At 37.7% G+C, this 24,774-nt stretch overlaps 1 protein-coding gene across 5 annotated transcripts; it reads left to right on the forward strand.

The window, feature by feature from the left end:
• The first annotated feature begins 334 nt into the window (after window positions 1-334).
• On the forward strand, window positions 335-23,805 carry sgcg (sarcoglycan, gamma). Of its 5 annotated transcripts, none has more exons than XM_059331983.1 (11): window positions 359-413; window positions 801-2,406; window positions 3,084-3,230; window positions 3,404-3,634; window positions 10,204-10,405; window positions 12,796-12,900; window positions 16,271-16,358; window positions 17,814-17,933; window positions 20,085-20,157; window positions 20,389-20,512; window positions 22,389-23,805. In XM_059331983.1, exons 5-11 carry the CDS (start codon window positions 10,211-10,213, stop codon window positions 22,554-22,556), a joined length of 873 nt encoding a protein of 290 aa, XP_059187966.1. In that variant the 5' UTR covers window positions 359-413; window positions 801-2,406; window positions 3,084-3,230; window positions 3,404-3,634; window positions 10,204-10,210; the 3' UTR covers window positions 22,557-23,805. The 5 variants fall into 5 exon arrangements, with proteins under 5 accessions (XP_059187970.1, XP_059187966.1, XP_059187968.1 ...); XM_059331985.1 differs by having other exon boundaries at window positions 801-2,074; XM_059331986.1 differs by having other exon boundaries at window positions 801-1,017.
• The last annotated feature ends 969 nt before the right edge of the window (window positions 23,806-24,774 follow it).

Raw genomic sequence — 24,774 nt, forward strand, 5'->3', positions numbered from 1 at the left:
GTGCTGTCTTTAAACAAACAGCCCACAGCTCAAGGACAACAAAGCTGGAATGACGGTGAATTGTTGTTTCTATTGGCAGACCATGTACAACTGCATGGTCAAAACTGAACTGAGGTGAACTCTGACATGTGAATCTGCTGGAGAAACACAAACACACAGGCTGGAATCTGTCTATTGTATGGGCCGTAGTTGGGAGAGAGAGAGAGGGAGTAAATATACTGTAATACTGTCGGTCAGAAGATGGACGTGACTGTACCTTTAAGATGTAATTAGTTCCACCTGAGCAGGTGCAAAAAAGGCAAACAGGAGAGTCAGGGAAATGTGAATTAAGTCCAGTACACACACACACACACACACACACACACAGTCCTTCAGATCAGCTGTGTGGGTCACCAAAGATGTACAGGACCTGAGTAAGTACCTAATGATGACTGAATTCTATTTAGCTGCTTCAATTTCAGGGTCATGGTATTTTGCATGTTAACTAACAGTCACACCATCAAGGCTTACTGGTGAAAATATTTACAGTTTTACCGTGACCTGTGTCTAAATGTAATCATTTCTTTTGTCAGTTTTTCAACTCATGTGTCACTCACTAGGCATTTCATTGTAGGTTGTAATTGAATGTGTGATGACTAGTAACTTATTTTACCTTTTTTAATGTTTGTAGTTATTTCTATCAAGTTTTGATATTTTAATTAAACACAGCAATTGTAAATATTTTCAGTAACACCTGTGAATTTTCATGCTACTAAAAGTCAAAACTGGCCCTTTTTCACACATTTTGACTTTTCTTGCAGGAAATGATCCGGTGTGATTGGAAGCATTAATGACAACTGCATCCCAATGGAGCCATTGTTCTTTGCCTGAGTAAAAAACTGGCTGTATCCCAGTGTCAAGGAGGATCCTCAAACGGCTAAATTTGAAGGACACTCGACATCCGTCGAAGGACTGTCCCAATGTCCAGGATGCTCCGGAGGACAGAGTCCTTCTTTTGCCCAAATTCCGAGGATGCATGTGGGTATCCTCCGTGCGCCCCACGACCCATAATGCATTGCGCACACCAGTCTACTGGGAGATTTAAAAATGGCAAGCGAAGAAACAGCGACCCCGGCGGCACGATAGGAATTTACATATAGAAGTATTTCCTGTTTACACTAAATATTTGTTATCACATAACTTACAAAACTTGTGTTCAAAGTCAAGCAAAACATATGCATTAACAAATGCCAGTATATTTAGCTAAAAGATGATAAACTAAATTGATGCCGTCTCGGTCACTAAAGTTAATGTTAATTAATATATATGCGTCAGATGATGATGTACTATGTGCAAAGTACACGTAGCAATGCCATTCAGAAAGTTAGAAATTTGTTTATTGTGTTAACAGGGATCGACTGTCCGCTATTATCCTTTATTTCTATTTATAACTTATTGTACTGTAAAATAAAATAAAAAAAATCACAGAACACATCGCCATGGTGTTGGGTATGTGCCGCTGCTTTTATAAAACTAAGTAGCGGCCAAATTCAGCCAGGATTTACTTGCTCAATCGTGGAGATTCAACCTTTTAAGCATCTTCTGTGCTGATGCCAAAGCCACATCCATGTCAGCACTGAATTTAGGCAGAACGTCCAGTTACGTAATGACGCGCAGCTGCACACTCGGAAGGCTGCTCCATTTGTGCGTTATACCAGTGATAGGAAGGACTCTGGCCGGGTCTCTGGAGGACCCGACTCCGAAGGAAGGAGCCAACCAATGAAGGATCCTTGACATTGGGATATAGCAACTGTCTGTTCACAGTGTAGCTCCGTCCAAAATCAACCTGAGCAGAGCTCTAATTAGCCAATAACAGGAAACACCTGTGTGGGTGCACTGCCTTTAAATGGTGCAGATTTTTAAACCAAGACAAGCAGGAATTCTCCTTTTTAATTCTGTTTTTTTTTACAGCTTCTGTTCTTGAGCACATGGGGTTAGGATACTTATTTCTTTCAGTCGGCAATATCATCATGTAGCTTCAGGACTCCTAAACTGTCACAAACAATCTAGTTATCATCGGCGACAGATGCCCCAGGTGATGGTCATCTTCTCTTAATTGTTGCTTTATTGAAAGTCTCATAGCGACACTTTAATCCTCTACGGTACGTTGCTGCCCCAAGGCAACATACCCATTTTTGGCCTGTCAAATTTCTTCAATGCATCTTTTTGAGTGATGCAATACTATACAAATGAGGGAAGAGTATAGGGAACCAATAGCAATGCTTTAGTTTGTCACATGACCTCTAGGAGGCCATATTGAAACCCTATTTAGCAGACTTTTCCAAAGGAAACAGTTTTGCCATTTTATAAAAAATATAATTTCCTTGCCCTTTTCCATCTGGAAAAAATATATATTCCCACTGATAGGTGAGTAAACCTTCATTTTTGATAGTTTCATACACTTACATTCATTTCAATGGGATGTTGGTTCAATGGTACAATGTTGCCTACAGGCAAAATTCAGACAAGAAACCGGTTAAAAAAGTTCTGTTGATAATGTTTTTAAATTTAAAATGTTATGTATTACACGTTTATTAAATTAATTTTATAATAATAATAATTTTTAAAAAATGTTGTTTTTCACTTGTGCACCGTTATTGTACAATGTTGCCTATGGGCAACAAACCATAAAAAACTTTAAAAAAATAAAATAAAAAATTATAAAATTTCTTCACATTGTTTATTTTGTCTATTTTAGAACAAAAAAAACATTCCAAACATTTTTTTCCTAAATGGCATCATAATGCGTACCATAGAGGGTTAACATATATTTGTCAGTATAGCATACTATGTTCATTTAAATGTTAACAGCATGATTTATCTATATTTTGGTGATATTAAAGGGAAGACTTTGAGTTATTTGTTTAAGTCAAATGCACAAAGTCCTTTTAAAATGAGCTGTATTTTGTTACAGAAGTAATTCAAAACCATGCCTGAATGATTTCCATTTGAACAACTGCAACCTTGACGCCCTCCTGTCTATTAATACGCTGTTTGCTGCCTGTCTGCTCCTCCACTCTGACTTACTAACTGCCCTCTTCAAGGTCCGCCCATCCTGCTGCTTGCCTGTCTGTCAACCAGCGCAGCTATCTAAAACACCAGCTTAACTTTATGTTGAGAGCCATGACTGAAGTCTCAAATTAGAGCAGACTGCACAGAGCCTTGGGTTGGGCAGTGAAAGTGACTCACTGGTATGCATGACAAACGACTGCCTCTGGTCATTACGGATGATTTCTGTGTGTGAGAGAGATTGAACCTCTCCACTGATGGTTAATTCTCCTCCCCCTCCTCCTCCTCCTCCTCCCCCTCCTCCTCTGTGTTTCTGTTTTTTCTCTCATGCACGCTGATATTCAAATGTCTGCAGGAAGGCTGAGGGAGTCAGTGTGTGGGTATGCAGGGGAGTGGGAGCGCCGTCTCGTGGTGATCAGCCAGGGCAACTACTTCCAGAGCTGGATTTATGGCACGCAGCTGTTGAGTGGCTGACAGACAGACGTGTGAGGGGCTCAAGCTCTGCTGCTGCTCCGGCTGCTCGTACCAGCTCGAGCTCTGTTACTGTTGCATAGGAAAGAGGACTACTGAGCCTGAACACACAACGGTGAGTGCTCTGCCCTTTTTTCTTTCACAAATACTCTGTGGCATTTAGTTTCTTTCATAACTTCCTTTTAAGATAGTGTTTAATAATGGCAACCTTTGACCTACTAAACAATTTCTTGAGTGTTTTTCCTTCTTTGGTGTCATGATCAATTTGTAGTCCCTACAGCAGTAGTTTGGGATTAGGAAAAAGTGCTATTGGCAGTTTTACCATACATGGCCAGCAATATTGGGATACAAAAATAACTTCAGGGAACAAGCACCTCACTTGTGTTTCGTGTGTTATTAGAAACAATACTCCAGTGTCTTATCATTGTCCATTAGTTTTACCTATACTGTATGTGTGCGTGTCCTCTGCTGCTTTTTTAAAATTTAGTTCACAATGCCATGTCCTATTTTTAGAAGTTAAGGCATCACAGCAGAGTGGAGACATGACGCCGGCCACTCACCAGACAGAAACTCCAGCCCTGTGCTCAGCTTTCGATCGCTCCACACGCAGAGTTCCTCTGAGTATTTCTCTCTGCAAATGTCCTCCAGCTACACAATTTGAGCCTTCCTAACTCCCTGAAACTTTTGGCATTTGGTCAGGTCAAGCCTCGGCTCAGATGGAAGCCTCCATTCTCATTTACAGCCGGACCCTGTGGATTTTAGGCGAGCAGTTAGCCTGTCCGGCCAGAGAAATGGAGACAGAGCCAGGCGAGGAGCATCACTTGTTTAAGGTTAATTGAGAGGGTGCACCAGGATAAATTGGCCTGCTAACAGTGCTGAACCAAGGGCTCTTTCTCTTTGGGAACAAGGGACCGTGTTAGATGTCTGTAGTGCCTTTGAAACTTGAATTTAGTTGTCTCTCTTGAGGTGTAGGATCCATATTAAAGTTTAAGATCGAGAATGTAATTTAGAACAAGTTTTCTATCACCAGGGGGATTAACAAAAAAACAACATGGGACTGACAAAAACTATTTTCATTGAAGGTCAGGCTGTATTTCCGATCATAAAGTCCCATAAATTGAGCATTCCTGGCACTTGAGCAGCGAGACTGTCGGGGAGTGTTTATTTGGGTTGCTATGGAAGGAGCAGTGTGTGGCTGAAGGGCTGGTGGTGGTAACAGTGAAACTGGAGCCCAGTGGAAGACGCCTTTAAAGATCCAGCTTCAAAGCTGCTTCCTCCTCCTCCCACTGCTGCTGGAGTACAGGGCAGAGGCCTCTTAATGTCTTAATTTAAAGTAATTAGACTGGGTTAGATCAAATTCATTAAGATCATAATGAAGAAATCCACCCTCACTGCTGTAGTGCAGAGTCGGCTGATCAACATGTTAACACGCAAATGATCTGTGGTTGGTAATAGGTGTAGTGTTGGGGATAATGGAATCGGTCAATTTAACAGCCACTGATTAATCTTAGTCCTCTTTTGAGCTGCAATGGAGAAAAAACTAGAATGGCACAGCAAATGGTGCATTCATGTGCTTCTTGGTCCCATGTCCTGAGATGGGAAGTCGTTCTTCTGACTTTGGTGTGTTCAAGTCGGAATTTGGAGTCAACATGGACTCTACAAGGAAAATGTCTGTATTTTACATGTTGATAACTGTTAAAATCAGTGGCGGTTCTTCAAATTTTACTGTGGGGGCCAGTGTTTAATCAGAGGGGCACATTAAGAAATGGCAAAGATGACATTAAAGCATTCAAAACCTTTATTTTAGTTTATTTTAAAATCTCATTTAAGTATATTTGGAAGATACAGTCATGGAAAAAAATATTACACCACCCTTGTTTAAATGTACTAATACCACACTGTGAAATTACTCCACTACAAATAAAAGTCCTGCATTCAAAATTTACTAGGTGAAAGTACAAAGGTATCAGCATCAAAATGTACTTAAAGTATCAAAAGTAAAAGTACTCGTTATGCAGAATGGACCCACTCAGATTGTGTTATATATTCCAAATATATTATTAGATTGTTTTGATTACCATTTAAATTTTCTCAAGATAGGGCTCACTTTAACTACTTAATATACTGTTATGAGGTTTAATTAAAAAAATGTCTCATCACTTTAGATATATCATGTTTTTCATGTTAAATCTCGACCTGTAAAGTAACTAAAGCTGTCAGCTAAATGTAGTGGAGTAAAAAGGACTATTTGGCTCAAAATGTAGTCAAGTAGAAGTATAGAGTTACAATGGAAATACTCAAGTAAAGTACAAGTACCTCAAAATTGTACTTAAGTACAGTACTTGAGTAAATGTAGTTTGTTACATTCCACCACTGCTCCTCAGCAAAGGTAATGACTCAATCCAATTTCAATGTTCATGAAATTAGCTGAGCAGCATCATGTTGTAGCATACAGCCTCACTCTGAGCTGCTGTTTCCCTGCTGCACTGCTGCGATTCAATTTGTCTTCGTGTATTATTCTCTCACAAGTACGATTAGTAAATACAAATGAGGTGAGATGCGGCAGGGAAAAATGAGCATTCTAAATAACTGACTACTTATCAAACTTTGATCTCCTCTCCCCTGTGGAAATGGCACAAAGTCATTTTTTCCTCCCCTTTTTTTCTTTTTTCAGGGGAGATTCATTTGTTTGGTGGCGAAATAAGGGCTATTCATCACAGCGGGGCTTGCAGGCCATGTGACAGGTCCTGTGGAGAGGCAGGTTCGGTCATAGAAATACTCTCAGCCTTTTATGCCGACACTTCTCCTCCCTGTGTTTACTGCAAACAGCAAGAAACAAGCTGCGGAGACTATAGGCCTTTATTATCGGCTCTCTGGACCTCAGTGAGCTCAGACCCCAGCAGCGAGCATGTTTGCTTTTATTCACTGCGCCTCGCTGTGAGGGCGGAATATCTGCTTCATTATTTACAGAAACACAACTTTTGTGACTTTGTTTTAACAGTATGTGATTATATGCACAGTCTGTAACTGTGTAGGGTGTGCAATAAGTATTTTATCCTGATATATATGGTTATTTCATATATTAACAATATTATCACGATATTTCATCTGGTCACTCATTAAAAGTATATGAAGCCAGAGCCTTTGTGGTTCTCTTACAATTTGTTTTAATCAGCATTAGGTTCAAAGTGGACCTTTGCACATTATTTCTACGATTATTATGCAGAGAGAGCCCTGTCCTGAGCTTTATGCACTATTTATTCTGGTTAATGGAGCTTAAAGGTTGGAGAAGCTTGTGAGTTGCCAGTTGAAAGAGTCCAGTTTGTTAATTGCTTTAAACTGACTGCCAATGTAAAGTGTGATGTAAAAACAAAACCACAATCTACAGATGGTATCTCCTTAAAATCCTATCAGATATCAGATTTTCTGAGAAATTTAACCTCGTAATTGTCTATTGTAATAATGAACATCATGCTGTATTGAGGACTTGAGTATACACTACAAAAAGGGGTGTCTAAAAACAAGATAAAACCACTAAATCTGAAGGAAATTATCTTGCTGCATGGATAGATAATTTCACTTGACAAGATTTCTTGAATTAAGATTGTTGAATCTAGAAATAATCATGTTGAACACTTAAAAAATAAATATAAACTCTTAAAAAAAGATCTAATACTTCTAAATCTTTTTTTTTTTATCTTGGTAAGAACAAAATAATTTGCAGTGTAAACTTGTGAAGAAAATGTTTACTGAGGTAACATCAAGAGAGAAGTAGGGTAATTTTCTCATAGACTCAATCAACACAATCTGACTTCTTTTTGCAGTCAGTGGAGTCACCCCCTGCTGGCCAATAGAAATAATGCAGGTTTAACGCACTTCCACATTGGCTTCACTTTTCAGACCTGGTTGCTGGTGCTTTGTTATCGTAGATTTTTAAATAGTGTTGATTGTGTTAAAATAATTCTCTGTATTTTACATATTTAATAGTGACTGTACATGATCTGTTTTGTCTGACCCCTAACAAACTACACTGACTTTGTGGCATGTCATATCTAATCTTGCAGCACTATTGCGATGTATATGTTTTCATCATATGATTCCATTCAAACACGAGGATAAATTAGCATATTGAGCCGTAGTCTGTCAGCACTTTTCTGCTTGCAACACATGGAATACACAGTGTGGTGATGTCCCCTGCTGAACATCTGTTAAAGTGAAAGAAGAATGGCTTTTTAGCTTTGAAAAGTGGCTCCTTTAACATGATGGAAAACGCCTTTACTTTGGCAGTAAGATGCAACATCTGTCCGGTATGTAAATCAGCCTGGCTACCTGAGTCCCTGTCAGGTTCAGAAAACACTGCTGAAACAACCTAGATACATCTTTGCTTAGAGAATTTTCCCTATAAACTTTAGATGTGGCGGCTCTTCAGTATTGATGAAGTTTTGGAGCAGTCTGTTGCTTGGAGAAAGCTGCAGTCCGTCTTTGTTTCTGCCTGTTCTGTTTTATTGACTCATAATAATCCACAACCGGCAGCATTTTCTTCAGGCCTTGTGCTCGATGAAAGCAGCTTTCTCTGCAGCCTGTTGTCTGGTTATTAATGCAGATTATTCAACAGAGTGACACCGCTCCTCTCTCTGCAGCCCTGTGAGGCTGTGCGGTCCTTGGCTCCGCTGTGTTCAAACACACATTTCCCGTGTTGTTGTGAAATCTGTCCCTGAGGTTCCCTGTTGTCACATTGTCAGAGGGTCCAAATGTGCTGACTGGGGGTGGGTTGCTTGCAGGTTCTGCAGTCCTGCAGTTGGAGCTCTGTTGCCCTCACGTGAGCTGAATACAGACAGCTGCCGTTGGTGTCATAACTTATAATACTTTCTGCGGTTTGAAGTATGCTGACATTTATCTCCTTGGTTTTTGTCTGATGGCCTGCTGCTGTGCAGAGAGAAAGTACTACCTCTGCTCTGTAATAAGTGGCATTTTCCTTTGACTTTTGACTTTTTCAAATGCTGCTGGAAATTGCATCAAGTTTTCCGTTGGCGCAATGAGCCAGATATCCACTGGGTCTGTGCACAAGCTCTGGGCTCATGAATGATATCCTGTGCACTGTGTGAACAAGGCATTGTATAGAGAGGCAGTTAGGCTGCATGTGTGTATACAACTAAATGACTGAACACAATGAATTCAGATTTTACAGGATATGTGTGATATATATCATTTATATTTTACTTTAGATGAAACAATAATTTACAAAATGAACATCATGCTGTATTGGATACTTGCAACTATAAACTTGTGAAGAAAATGTTTACTGAGGTAACATATCAAGAGGGAAGTAGGGTCATTTTCTCATAGACTTACAGTCATGGAAAAAATGATTAGACCCTTGTTTTCTTCAATTTCTTGTTCATTTTAATGCCTGGTACAACTAAAGGTTAGCCTGGGTATACCCATACTGCCTTGCGCGCTCGAATTTCATTTCGAACCTCTAGGCAGTCTGGCAACCAGAGAGGTTTCTTAGCCCTGTTTTAGGGATCCAATCACAGAACGGGGAGGGACGGCAGGACGATGATGCGTACTACTCGGCAGACGGAAGCTTGTAGTTTTCTTACGGATCCAACATGGCTGCAGCAGATGCGAAACTCTCTTTAGCTGTAGAGGGTGTTTTAAATAGTTTAGAGTGAAAGGCGAAAGGTCTCTCGGCGGCTCCGCTGTCCCCCGGCTCGTAGCGAGATCACCGGCGTTACGGTAGCGGGGCTATTAGCTTTCGCTCTAAACTATTTAAAACACAATCTACAGCTAAAGAGAGTTGATGGATGTGTGTGGCTGAATGACATGAGGGGGAATAAAGCGTGAAAATAAATAATCTTGCAGAAAGCGAGAACTGGAGAAGCAAAGCAGCAAGCAACACTCTCACAGACACACACACAACAAACATCAATTTCTGTCGCTCTACTACGTCATCTGGTACAACTGATACAATTGGCTAAGAGCTACCTACAGACGCTTTTGATAGATATTCTAAGCGCCCAATAAATGGCTGCGGAGGATCGTAAACCACACCTCCTCTACAGAGAATGGGTGGTTTCCAGACTAATCTCATTTGTGATTAGTCTGGTGTTAGTCAGGCTAACTAAAGGTACAATTGTTTGGACAAATAGGATGATAACAAGAATAGCTCATAAGAGTTTAATGTAGGAGAAACTCTTATGACCTATTTTTGTTACCATTATATTTGCCCAAACAAATGTACCTTTAGTTGTACCAGGCATTAAAATGAACAAGATATTAGAGGGGAAAAAAAGGCTGACCTAATAAAAAAAAATGTCATGACTGTATATACAATCTGGATTCTTCTTGCAGCCAGTGGAGCCACCCCCTGCTGGCCAATAGAAAGAATGCATGTTTAAGGCACTTCCACATAGGCTTCACTTTTCAGACCTGGTTGCTTGGTTATCGTAGATTTTTAAATCGTTGATTGTGTTAAAATAATTCTCTGTTTCGCCATCTGACCTATTTAACATATTTAATAATTACTGTCCATGGCCTGTTTTCTCACAAACTACACAGACTCTGTGGCATGTCATATCCAATCTTGCTGCACAGCATGAGCAATATGTCTTGCATGTGTTGTGTGTGTGTGTTTTTTTTTCTGTTAACATCTGTTTCTGTTGCCTTGCACCATGTGTCCAGCCAGCAGATGGTGCGGGAGCAGTATGTCACCACCACCCAGGGCAGTAGCTCGCCCAGGCCGGTGCCTGACCACGTCTACAAGATCGGCATCTATGGCTGGAGGAAGCGCTGCCTCTACCTCTTCGTTCTGCTGCTCATCATCATCCTGGTGGTCAACTTCGCCCTCACCATCTGGATCCTCAGGGTGATGTGGTTCAACACGGTACGCATGACTCATCTTGGCAGTTTGTATTTTCAGCTGGGGGTTTTCACTCCTTTCTTTTTCCACCTGTCTCCCTACCATGCTTCTCTTTATATCTTCAGTGTTATTAGTGTCACTGGGTTGATTGTGTATTCATCACACTGACCAAATGACCCTGCTTATTTTTATTAGCAGTAGAAACGGCCCTATTATCTGTCTTTAAATGATACTTTGCTGTCTAGACAGGATAGTTTGTGCTTCTTGTTTCATGGACTCTTGTCAGCTTTCTGCTCTACTCCAGATGGTAACCATAGATTTATGCAGAAGCTTAAAAAGGGATGAAACAAACCTACACACACACACACACACATGCACAGTTAGTGTGTGTGTTTCACACTTGGAAACCTATAAAGTAGTTGTAAAACAGAATTTGAATCTCTTACCTTCGAACATGGATGGACCACTTATTGGGCTTACTGGGTCCAGGCTCAGGGGTTTCAGGCCGCCCCATGGCCTCCTCTGACAAAATATCACTTGAAGGGACACACACTGACCACAAAGAGATACAAAATGACAAAAAACAAAATAAAATGACTACAAAGAGACACGATGCTACTACAGAGGGACACAAAAATGACCACAAAATGGGCACACCAACCAAAAAGGGACAAAAGTGACCACAAAGACCACAAAATACACAAAATCACTGCAATCAGGGGGCAAAACTACAGGATCACAAAGACTGACTGAGTAGCTTCAGAGAGACACAAAATGGCCTTCTGTATTTTTCCTATATGATATATGACATATACCACTTGTACTATACTGTGTATATCTCTGCACATATTTAAATATATTTATTCATTGATCTTCATACTACTACATGCAGCAACTTTAACTCATTTAACATGCTAAAATATATTTTCTCCAACATGCAATATCTGTTTCATTTCCTGAAAGTGCTTCCCATCCCAACACAAAAATATATATAATATATAAAATAATAAATGCCAAATAGCAGAAATGTGTTTAATGTGTATAGAATGTATGTATATGTCTTATTTTTTATATTCTTATTCTGTCTTCTATATCTATGTGTCTGTATCTTGAGCTGCTGTGACAGCTAAATTTCCCCACTGCAGGATAAATAAAGTCATAACTTATCTTATTTTAAAGACATACAATAAGACCACACCAGATGCAAAACAACCACAAAGAGACAAAAATATGACACAAATGGCACAAATAAAAACCCCAAAGTGATATCAAACCACAAAAAGGATGCATTATGACTACAAAGAGGCGCACATCAACAACCAAAAAAGAGGCAAATCCACTACAAATGGAAAAATGGTGGGACCTTTTACATGTTTGTGTCCAGGGACTCGTCTCATGATCCACACATGCTTCCTAACCTTCTAGATTCCAGTGGTGGAATGTAACTAAGTACATTTACTCAAGTATTAGTACAGTTTTGAGGCACTTGTACTTTACTTGAGTATTTTAATTTTATGTAACTTTATACTTCTACTCCACTACTTTTGAGGCCCTATAAATGAGCCCTATCTTGACAAAATTAAAACGCTGCTTACATAAATGCATCAATAACAATCTAATATATGTAGAATATATAAAACAGTGTGAGTGGGTTCATTATGCATAATGAATATTTTTACTTTTGATACTTTAAGTACTTTTTGATACTGATACTTTTATACTTTTACTGAAGTAAGTTTTGAATGCAGAACTTTTACTGTAGTGGAGTAATTTCACAGTGTGGGATATGAACACTTCTTGCACCACTGCTCGATTCTTAGCTAACTACAATTAAGCAAATACATGCTTGAAACAAGTAAAATTATCTGCCAGTGCAGTAAGTAAATTTTTCTTTGTAAGAATTGTTTAAGTAAGTAAAAATATCTTGGCACTGGAAAAACAAATGATGTGTCGAAAAAAATCCAAATACATTTATTTTGAGCAATTGTGGCTTGAATAGCACAACTGTAGTAACATTAAAATAAGCCGGCAATACTTGAAACAAGCACGTTTTGGTGGTAGAAAATGGTTTTGAAATAGCATTCAAACTACATGCAACTAAAACTCTCAATTGGAACCAATATTTTAGGTAAAAACTCACTAGTATTCAACAGTTAAATAGCTTGAAAATAATGAAAAAGCTAACCGTCAATCCTAAAGAAGAAATCTTTAAACAATAAGATAATTAAATGAGCACATAATAATACTACTAATTAAATAAGCACATAAAGCTATGGTCAGTAGGTAAATTATACTCAAAACAATATAATTTAGATACTATTGCTAGATATAAGAAGAAAATACTTGATAAGCTTAATGTTTTTGCAGTGTGCTGCATCTTGACATGTATACGTGTGTCTCTGTCTTTGCTGTAGGAAGGGATGGGACACCTACAAGTAAACTCAGATGGAGTCAAGCTGGAGGACGGCGAGTCTGAGTTTCTTTTCCCCGTCTACGCCCAGGAGATCCACTCCAGAGAAGTAAGATAATCAGGAACACGCACTTCTTCATTCTGTTTCCTCCCCGTCTACCTTCTGTTTTCCTCCCTCTTCTATCTCCTTCCAAGCTCATTCTCATACTTCTGTTTGCTCAGTTAAGTAGCCTAACAGCCTGGCCATTATTGCATCTCACAGTTTACCAAACCTAAACTTGATTGTGAGTTGGATGTGTGCAGACTAAATGTCCTGTCAGTGTCTAGATCTAATTCCTTGCAGACACTCAAAGCCGTTTCTATCCAGCTGTAGTGAGTGAACTGCATATTTCTGACTGTAGTTTTTTTGGGAGATGTGTCAGAACAAACTGAATTTGGCAGTCCCACACAGTGCACGTGGTAGCGCAGTGAGCTCCCCATTAACCTCAGGGATATTTGCGGTGGGAAGTAGTTTATGGCCTGCCTGCTAGCAGCAGATGGGAACACTTTGCTGCAGTTGTTTACATGTTATGGCTTTTCTTGCTCATAGCAGCAATTTTTTAGCATTCTTTCTTCTTTATGGGCCTCATTAAAAAGGTAATGTATTCCTCATTTATGGACGGACACTTTCTCTAATGTGGATGTCTAATGAGATTCTGGATTTAGTGAGCCACTTCTACATGAAAGTTAGTTTCTTGGATATTTTTTGTCAACAGGGTTTCCTTCCACCTATAGAGGCTCAGTGGTGATTTATCTGCCTCATTTAAACATTTTATAAAGACTTAATTTGTGTTTGTCACGTGTCACTCAATTACCTGGAGTCATATCTGCCGCTTATATTAGTGTGACAGAAATATCATTCGGGGTCCTTTTTTTTTTTTTTTTCTTTTTTGGAGAATGGGTGATTGTGGGCAGTGGATGTTTAAGGGGAGATAACAACAATAAATGTCACATAGACGTAGTGAACATCATCTGAAAGCTGTGAACCTGAAGGTTAATTTGAGATGAAGCTCAGCACTGTGTCAAGTTGTTCTGGTCAAAAATATCAAATAAAAATGGACTTAAATAGTTTATTATTTATTTATTGAAACCTTTTATGGTGAATAAAGAGTCATAACATCAGGGTACGCTTTTTTTAAAGTCCAGTCCATGTTCAACTGTGTTGAGTTGTTGCAGCAATTTTTGGGTTGATACCATTTGCTACACACATTTGGTGCTCAATAATGCAATTTTATTCATAAAACTGTCGTTTTTGCATTAAACTGCATGTTATCAGCATAAATGTGTGTAAAGAGGAGACTTCAGATAGCATGACATCAGAGGTCACATGCCTAACTTGGGGTCTATAGATTCGTTAGATCTTCTAGTTTCATATAATATCAGTATCTTTAATATATTCCTAAAATTGAGCCAGCTATGCCCTCCGGAAGAAAAGAAAAAGCAGTGGGATTGCCAGCGGGACCTTTGAATAATAACTGGTTAATAAGGGGGTAAAGCTGTAACTAATGGCTTCATTTCGGCTTGATAAATCTTAATGCTTTTTAGATCTGTTATAAGCCATAGATTGCTGGCGATCCAAGCCAACATTACTGTCTTTAAGAGGCTATTCAGGCCTCTATTATAATGCTATAGAGAAGATTAGTATCATATCACATTAGATCTAAGGCATCCATTGGTACCAATTAATGACCATTAATAATTAATTGATTAATGGTCATTAAGAATTTGAACGATCACATGGAATTTTTAATCGATCTGTGTATCTTTTTATTTTAATTTTTTTATCTCTGAACTGGAACACGCAGAGCGTTCAGTTCTGCGGCCGTACGTCAATCAGCCAATGAGCTGAGAATTAAGTTGGATAAAACTACAGTTTACAAACTTGTAATAACAATTATAAAACACAGAGAAATACAAGAGGATTAATTTGAGCAAAGCTTACTAGCTTACTGTATCAAACCTTGCTAGCATCAATTACTGTGTTTAATTTGATTCAAAACTTATTTAAACACAAAATACACTTAAATATGAAGATTACTGTGAAAACTAACCTCATGCCTCTTCGGGGGCTGAAACATAAAACACAATGAACTCCTTGACATTATCTTTATAATTTAATCTCACCGAGTTAGTTTTAGGATTGACAGGAAGTCTCTTTTCGTCCTTTCAAAATAAAAACGTCCGTAATCAAAATGGGTTTTTGCATAGTACTGTGTATATATATCTTTTATTTTGCCCATGTATATTTTAATACTGGAGTTTGTATAAAAACATAGCGATTAATTGATTGTTAACGTTATGGATAATCAAGTTGGCAGATTTCTTCCAAACGCCCATCCCTAGTACACACCCTGTTATGCTAGCTCGTCAGAAAGGGGCTAAAATAACGCTCCAGGGTTAGTTTTGGTGAGGGGAAAAAGCTGACATGGGCATTTTCTAATGGGTCCATTGACTTCTGACCTCAAGATATCTGAGTGAAAGTTACAGTACAAATGTGTTATTTTGTATTTAAATATTTCTGGGATCCCTTTAACAGTCTTGTAATTACATAAATTGCGTGGGAAGCTGAGACTCTTGTGGATTCAATGAGTCCAATCTCATTCAAGTGTGATGATCCAAGTCCCTGAAGTAGCAATTTCATTGCATTGAGAGCATTTCTTAAACTTGACCTCACTGTATAAAATGAGCTGCTGTGACCTCTAGGATAATCACAGCCTCATGAAACTTTACAACCACAAACTAGAGACCTAGAGCATTCAGAGGATGTATGGCTTTTCTTAGACAAAAAGGGGGTTTCTCAGCTGTTAACAGAACAGAAATATTCACCATCCAATTGAAAAACAAATGCTATTATTGCAGAAATCCCAGAACACATTTTTTTGCTTTGTTCCTCAAGATGTTGGTGTCTTAATGTGGTATTTTGGAGGCATCGTTTGACCATTTTTATCCATTCACATGTGGTCAGAAACTGTTAAATGTATTACAAAAATATGAAACAAATAGTATCAACATGATAATTGCTGGAACAACTTATGAGACATAATTGATCATGGGAATTTCCTTCATATACATATACTGCCATGCCAGCAGCTCTGTGAGACTGCCATTTTTGCATTGTGAGCATGTTAGCATTTAGCTCTGCTGTGCCTAAATACAGTGTTTAGCAGGTATGTTTACCATGTTCCAGCATTCAAACACTTGCTCATTAGCACTAAAAACAACAGCTACAAAGTGCTGCTGAGGCAGAATGTCATTAGTTTTTCAAGAGCTTGTTCATAAACCTCATAAACCTGACCTCATTTGTTGTGTAAACCTTAAAAAATACTCTTCCACATAATAAAACAGATTTCCATTTTCGAGTTCCTATGTTTCAAATGTATCAGTTGCAAATCCACAGCTTGTTAAAATGGCCCTTTCTTTTTCTTTTTTCTCCGCCTCAGGACTCTTCACTTCTCGTGCACTCATCGGAAAATGTTTCCCTTAATGCCCGCGATGAAAATGGTGATGTCACCGGGAGGATATCTGTGGGTAAGAGCCTGAAAGAGGACACATGTACACACAGAGAGACACATGGAGCACTCATGCATAACAAAGTATCCCATTGATGTATGAGGGCAATAGTAAAGTCATTCATGCACTTGTCCTGCAGCGATTTCTCATCCAACATTAACAGTGACATGAAGCCGTCTTTTCCATTTATAATCTCTTCGATTTCCATTTAAAATCCATTAAATGCAACATTCCTCTCGCTACCGTTGCTTCTGGGTCATTCTATATTGCGCAGAGGGCCTTGGAGCCTGTGGAGAATCATATTTGTGCATCTTTTATGGCTCACCAACGGCTGCATTGGGGTGTTTTGTCATAATTAAAAGGCCAACAAATGACCCAACTAATTGCTGTGTTCCACAGTGCCGTTATGTGTCCTTGATCATTAAGCCGTAAAAAGCATAGCCTGCATCCTCTCGGCCTTCTGTGAATAAAAATGAAATGCTTGTTAGAGAAGATTGCATCCCGGTTCACAGTTGTAGGTGCTTTAATGGGTTAAATATCTCCCTCACTGATCTGCCTGCTTTAGATTTACCTCTCACAGAGCCGTGAATGTTGATGTTGTGAAGTCAAATAACCTCTCGTATATTGAGAAGTTTACATTTTTAATCTACACATTTCCCTTCAGTGTACAGTGGTGGAATGTAACTAAGTTTACTCAAGTACTGCACTTAAGTAAAGTACAAGTACATCAAAATTGTACTTGAGTATTTACTTGAGTATTTCCATTTTATGTTTAATGATAAGAACAAAAATATCTAAGTTTAATTTAAGAGCTGATATCTAGACATGTTCCATGGTTTTCTTGATAATGATTTTGGTTATTATCAAGAAAACCATGGAAAATATCTAGATATCAGCTCTTTAATTAAACTCTTATCAGCTATTTTTGTTGTTATCATTATATTTGTCCAAACAAATGTACCTTTAGTTGTACCAGGCATTAAAATGAACAAGAAATTTAAGAAAAAGGGTGGTCTAATAAACGCTGCTTGCATAAATACATCATGACAAATAATCTAATATATTTTGACTACAATTATATTTTATAATATATTTATAATGCATAAAACAGTCTGAGTGGGTCCATTCTGCATAACGAGTACTTTCACTGTTGATACTTAAAGTACATTTTGATGCTGTTACTTTGGTAATTTTAGTTCAGTAAGTTTAGAATGCAGGACTTTTACTTGTAGTCAAGTCATTTCACAGTGTGGTATTAGTACTTTAACTTAAGTAAGAGATGTGAATACTTTTTCTACCACCGTCAGGCGGCACTTATTTGCCAGTAAAGCATGAATGAGCCTCATTAGCTTCTGTTAAGCTGCAGATTTGCAACAAGAAGAGAAAAAAATCTGATTTTCATGACTTGTTTTATTTCCAGGTAATACTGCCAAACGCCTTCAGGTATTCTTGCTGTTGTTTTTGTTGTTGCAGGTCCAAAAGAGGCTCAGGGACAGACTCGAAATCTGCTCATTAACTCCCACAATGACAACATGCTGTTCACTGCAGATGGCGACCAGGCTGTGATTGGACCAGACAAACTACGAGTCACAGGTACACTGACAGCCGCCGCCTGCTGTTTCCTGGGAAATATTGTGCACCTCTTGGCTAAAATGATTTTCATAATTTGGGGGGGAAAAATAGTGATATTGACGACAGATGTGAACACAACAGGAACACTTTGGTTTGATGACCGATATCTGTGAAACAACCAAGGACAAAGACAGACAGTCGTTTCCCTCATCATTCATGTCATACTGCTGAGTGCTGGGTATCTAAAGAGCACCTACATATAAATGAAATGTCAGGAGCTCAGTTATCTACACCTGAACATGCATTCACTAGGTGAGATCCATCACATTAAGATTCCAATCATGTATTTCTTTCATCTGCAGTTTTGAGGAAAGAAGCATCAAACCTCTCTGTACACTGTAATAAATTATTTTGTAGTCATTTCATTTTACTTAATATATTTGATAAAATGTATTAAATATAAATGCATACTTGATTTTGAGGCAGTTGTTTAAGTAACTTTAATATAAAAATGTTTGAGATAGAATCTACTTATTTTGATCACATTAAATATAATCTGTATATGTATGTAATTCTAAATCAAGAGAATTTTGAATGAATCCAACACAATAGAATTAGTCTGTTTTTAATTGACAGTTTTTAATTCACTTCCTGTTAAGTTGTTATTAACTCAACTTGTAACGTAGTTAGATTTAATTAATAATATTGCCCACAATCTGTTGCCTCAATTTTATTGAATAGCTATTGTTTATCTTTTTTTTTTTTTTACAGTGTACCACACAATAAGTAATTTCACACAACAGAGGGTTAAAGGAGAAAGTATCAGGCTGATCTGTTCTGTCCTGCTTCCCCACCGTCTCTCTGTGGCCAGTGTGTGCATTGATTGTGTTTTGGGTCACTGACCACACACTGGCTGATTAATGTTGAAGGGAGTGTCAGCTGATAGCTTCATTATGCCTGCGGTCATTTTGATCCATAGAGAGCAGCCTGCACTTACTTTTTAAAACGAGCTTCACAAACTGAAGCAACACACAGCTAAGACAGGGTTTACAGCCATGTTAGCAGCTCTTCTGTCTGTCTGGACTTAAATTCGGTGGTGCTGTGAGTTCAATGCTAATGTCAGCATGCTAACAAGCTTGCAATGCAACATGCTGATGCCAATCAAGTATATTGTTTCCCATCTGACATGTTGAATGTTGTGCTGCAGATTCTAAATGCTCATTTATGTATGGAAATCCATTTCCACTAATGTGATGAGAAAGAAATATAAAAATATTTCAAAATAATATTTCAGTATCTGAAATGTAATGAGTTGGTAAGGATAAGTTTTCATATTATTTTTTTCTTTTGCTGGTGGATATTGGCTTTTTGGACTCACTATTCAGTAGCTGTCGTTTCACTAAAGCTAAAGTATGTAAATTGCTGGTGTTGTTAACCAGAGGACAGTGGTGGAATGTAACTAAGTTCATTTACTCAAGTACTGTACTTTAGTTACTTTTCAGGTCGAGATTTAACATAAAAACATGATTTTTTTTTTTTTTTAATTGAATGATGACCCATGTTTATATATTAAACCACATAAAAGTATATTAAATAGTTAAAATGAGCCCTACATTGTCAGGAGTAAAATGCTGCTTACATAAATGCATCAATAATAATCTTATAATATATTTCAAATATATAAAACAATCTGAGTGGGTCCATTCTGTATAACCACTACTTTAACTTTTGATACTTTAAGTACTTTTTGATGCTGATACTTTTGTACTTTTACTTCAGTAAGTTTTGAATGCAGGACTTTTACTTGTAGTGGAGTAATTTCACAGTGTGGTATTAGTACGATTTCTTAATTGAGAGATCTGAATACTTCTTCCACCACTGCCAGGGTATTGGTAAAAGTCAGTATTCACCCTCTGGGGACCATGCCAGTCAGAATGAACAGAATGCATCAAATTCAAAATGAGTGTATGTACTTCCAAAAAGAACAAGTTTCCCACTTTGACCATTATGTCTTATTTTTGTAATGTATTTGATGCAACATAGGTCATAAAAGATTTGCAATCTGATCATTGGATTAATTTTTGTGTTACATTTTTCACAGGGTATTTTGGGGAATCAGGGTTGTATTTGTGGCAATTTAATAGTGATGTATTAAAAATATTTCTCAATCAGGTCCTGAAGGAGCATTTTTCCAGCATTCAGTGGAGGTGCCAACACTGAAATCGGAACTTTTGAAAGATCTCAGGTGAGCATTTCAGCCGTCATATATGGGTCATGTTACTGGGTAATACATGAAGACTTTTAAAAGTCATGTGGAGATGTAAGAAACATATTGAGAACATTGAGATGAGTTGACATCCACTGAAAAAATGCTACACACACACTTTAGATCCCAATAAGGGTCTTAGTATTGTTCAATAAAAATAAATGAGCAGGATATGAGCTGTACTTATGACACCAAGCTGTTTTATTTTAGGTTGGAGTCTCCAACTCGCTCTCTCAGTTTGGACGCACCAAAAGGAGTTCATCTCAAAGCGCTGGCCGGAAACATTGAAGCCGCCTCGAACATGGACGTTATCCTGCAGTCAAGTAAAGGACTGGTAAGAAAAACAAAAGTTTTCTCCACGACAAATTGCACCAGCTGTTTTTTCTTCTTTTGATTGCCAAGGGCATGGCATATATACAGCATACTGTATATTTTGGCAGAAACATAATTTCTCACAGTCACACCTGGGAGCTTCACATGCAAGTGAGCCTCACTCACCTATAGCAGCTCTGTGTTCTTTCCTCTTTTTGGGACGGATTTTGTCCAAAAAAACTCACAGATGGTGAATGAGAAAGCTCATTAGAACAGTTCTACTTCACATTTTTGTTTTGGTTTGTTGCAGTGGTGGAAAGTAACTAAGTACATGTATTCAAGTACTGTACTTAAGTACAATTTTGATGAAGTTGTACTTTACTTGAGTATTTCCATTTTATGTAACTTTATACTTCTACTTCACTACATTTAGCTGACAGCTTTAGTTACTTTTCAGGTTGAGATTAAATTGTTGTTGACATTTGTTTAAATTAAACCTCATAACAGTATGTAAAGAAGATAAAATGAATCCTTCCTTTAGAAAATTAAAACACTGTTTACATAAATGCATCAATAATAATCTAATATTACATTTAGAATAAAAAAACAATCTGAGTGGGGACATTCTGCAAACCGAGTACTTTTACTTTTGATACTTTAAGTACATTTTCATGCTGATACTTTTGTACTTTTACTTCAGTAAGTTTTGAATGCAGGACTTTTACTTGTGTACTGGTTTGTTGTAAAAATAAAAAAAAAAGTAACATCTATCTATTGCTTGTGGTTGGAAAGGTAAGGCACTGAAACCGAGAACTGACATTAAACTGTACTGTAAGTTGCCTTTGGACTTCCAGCAGAGTTGAACTGTACATGTGAACACCAGGAGTCCTTTATGAAGCCGAAAGGGAACAATGAGATCTCCCTCTGTAAGCTGTAATGAGTTCATTGCCTTTTGAATTTAGAAAACATTTGTTTGGGCTCTGTAGGTCCGTGGTGGTGCTGTGGTTGGCAGTTTCCATGTAAGTGTTTAGAGTGAGTTTTGGGGAGGGACTGACTGCAGCTGAATCAGGGATGGGTAATCATTGTGGTGCAGCTAACTGGTTGAATAAAACCTCTGTATCGCAGCCACTGATTTGACCCTTTTTGAATGCTTTTTCAGTGAGTAGTACATTTATACTACACTATACAGTCATGGACAAAAGTATTAGATCATTGTTTTCGTCAATATCTTGTTCATTTTAATGGCTACTTCAACTAAAGGTACATTTGTTTGGACAATTATAATGATAACAACAAAATATCTCATAAAAGTTTAATTTGTTGCTGATATGCTGATATGTAGACATTTTTTGTGGTTTTATTGATTATCATTTTGGTTATTATCAAGAAAACCATGGAAAATGTCTAGATATCAGCTCTTAAATTAAACTCTTATCATATATTTTTGTTATTATATTTGTCCAAACAAATGTACCTTAAGTTGTACCAGCCATTAAAATGAACAAGAAATTGAAGAAAACAATGGTCTAATAATTCTTTCCATGACTGTAGATGTTGTGTATAAAACAGCCCCATCTCTCTTTGTCTTGCTGTAGGGGATAAAACTGGGTGTTAATCTCCAGTGAACTTGTCCTGAATGATAAAAGTTATTTGAATGTTCACATGTTCTGGTGTTTTTTCTGCCACTTGAATGTGGAATTTGTATCACATTTATTATATTTTCCTTATGGACCTGTGCACTGGTTTGACACTCAGTGAATACACAGCAGACTGTCATGAGTATATCCACACTCACTTTAGGTGGAAAGAATGAAGCAGAACGATATATCCTTGTTGATTCAATGCCATTCCGTTGTTCTCCTTGTGTCGTCCTTGCTCTCCTGCTGTCTGCTGCGCAGCTGGTGCTGGATGCGGAGACGGTGCGCATGCCGAGCCTGCCCCTGAGCGAAGGAGGGGTTTCTGGAAACGCTCAGGGTCTCTTCGAGGTCTGCGTCTGTCCCAGCGGAAAGCTTTTCCTGTCCAAGGCTGGGGTCACCTCCACTTGCAACGAGAATCAGGACTGCTAGAAAGACTGACAAAGTAATCGATTTTCCATCTCTCAGTAGATGAATCTTCTGAGAGGCAACAAGCACAACTGTTTCTATCTGGCTTGAGTTATTTTTTTTCTTTTTCTATCTTTATACCACAGTGGATCTGTGATCTCAGAGCTAAGATTCCACTGGCACAACGAGGCCTGTAAAAATACAAATGCCTGCTGGCGTACATGTTGGAGATGTCATGAAATGCATCCTTTTAGCTGCATTTATGACCTTCTAACCATTCAGCTGAAACAAATTGGCACTCAGTTCCAAATTTATCCACTTCAGAGCTTTATGGAGTTTTTTTTTTTTTTACACACACAGTATCATGGCTGGGCAATGAGGAGCTGGTAACGGCTTACATCCTATGCAATATTATCTTGTGGTGCAATACATGAATTGACACATATCAAGGGCTTGGACTAATAAAAATATAAAAATCCCCTGAAACAGACAGAATGTTTTTGAACATATTTATTTTGGTTAACATATGGCTTTCTTTTTGGCTCCAAGCCCTTGGTATGTTGTTTTTTTGTCTTGGTGTTTAGCATGTTCTTATTTAATTAGGTGAAAATTAGAGAAATGCTCTTTCATATTTTGTCGTTGTTCACAGATGGATTTTATTTTATACAACACTAGGCAACATATTTGTTTCTTGTTTTGTTTGTTACTTTATAGGGTTGGGATTTAAGTACCATAAAGTATTACTAGTGTGGCATCATGTGTGTAATAGTTTTTTAGATTGTTTGATCTGTTATTTTTAAGCATGCATTGCTGCATCAGCTATACAAGACAGATTTTTCTTACAAGTAAGCTGCTCTGTGTTTGTTCAGTAACGTCAGACAGCCGAGGGTCTATGACTGACAGAACATTACCTTTGACCACCGCAACATGGAAGCAAATATTCTTTAAATTTTGCTCTTGCCTTCGTCAAATATGTCTATATTTTAGTATTTTTACACAATATGCATGACAGTTTCTAAACATTTGCGTCTGTAAGACTCTTAGTTCACTATGTCAAAAAGGGCAATATTTTGTAATGATGGTTACATTGCATCAATTTATCTCAAACTGTTTTTTAGCACAAGTAATATCTCCCGGCGTTGTGTTATCATTATCAGTATTGATAAGTAGATAATTGGCCATTTTCACATATGTTCTGGCATATTTTGATAAAGTGTGTAATGTGTATTTATTATTTTTTTGTATGTTGAATAAACTTTGTGCTATTCTTCTATGACGAGTCTGTCAAGGCTTTTCATTCTCATATTATTGTTTTCCCTCAAAATTGGTCTTATGTTTTCTATTAAAATGATATGAACGAAAAGGCACAAAGGGACTGGTAAGCTCATTGTTTTATATATTTTTTTCATGTCCACTGTTTATTGGCTCTCTGGTGCACTCTAGTGGAGAAAGTCTGCACCACCAAGATGCATGAAACAGACGGTCTGGCCATCAGCCCAAACCTTGTGCACAAGGCAAGAGTGAACTTTCAAATCTTTTTCCATTGGTAATGTGTACTAATTGCAGCTCATAATTGTAGCCTTTGTTTCATTATCATATCTGACTTTAATATTGAAAAAAATCTAATATTTAAGATTATTCGTGCATCAAAGAAAATGTGTCAAAAAAATCACTTAACATATTCTTGCCTCAAAAATCAACATAATTGCAATAATTGAACTCTGTTAAATAAAAATATTAAACTGCTTCTGCAGGCTGTAACATTCCCATGTAAAATAAATAGAATACATTCTAAGTGATTACATATTTCTCCACTAAGCATATGAAATAACAATTCAAAGTGCCAAAATTTAAATCAGACAGACTAGTGATGTATTTTTTTTTAAATTACATGTCTTTTCTCAGTCAAGAAACAAAAACTGACACAATTTATTTAAGGGGGATTTATTAGGCCTTCCTATGGCACAGTGTACACCAACATGTATGATACACAAGGTTCTCCCACCTTTATTCAAGGAGATACCATCAGCTGACTCACCTCAGGCTTGAGGTGTAATAAGACAACAGATATCGAGAAGCACATTTTTAAATATGTTTGAAAATGACATTTACAATATGTGGTCTGTGTATGTCCAGAGTCTTTCAAATCAAAGGTAAAATGCCAGTAATTCAGTAAAAAACACATGAGCACCACAGTTTAGTGTTGCTCTATGTTCCTTAAACTGGAAATATTGAAATTACC

This window comes from Centropristis striata, chromosome 4 (genome assembly GCF_030273125.1).
Source record: "Centropristis striata isolate RG_2023a ecotype Rhode Island chromosome 4, C.striata_1.0, whole genome shotgun sequence".
NCBI lineage: Eukaryota > Metazoa > Chordata > Actinopteri > Perciformes > Serranidae > Centropristis > Centropristis striata.

Coding starts and splice junctions, on each gene's coding strand:
- sgcg (XM_059331987.1), top strand. CDS start 10,211: ATGGTGCGGGAGCAGTATGTCACCACCACCCAGGGCAGTAGCTCGCCC. Junction 12,901..16,270: donor AGGAGATCCACTCCAGAGAA/GTAAGATAATCA, acceptor TCTCCGCCTCAG/GACTCTTCACTTCTCGTGCA. Junction 20,513..22,388: donor TGCAGTCAAGTAAAGGACTG/GTAAGAAAAACA, acceptor TCTGCTGCGCAG/CTGGTGCTGGATGCGGAGAC.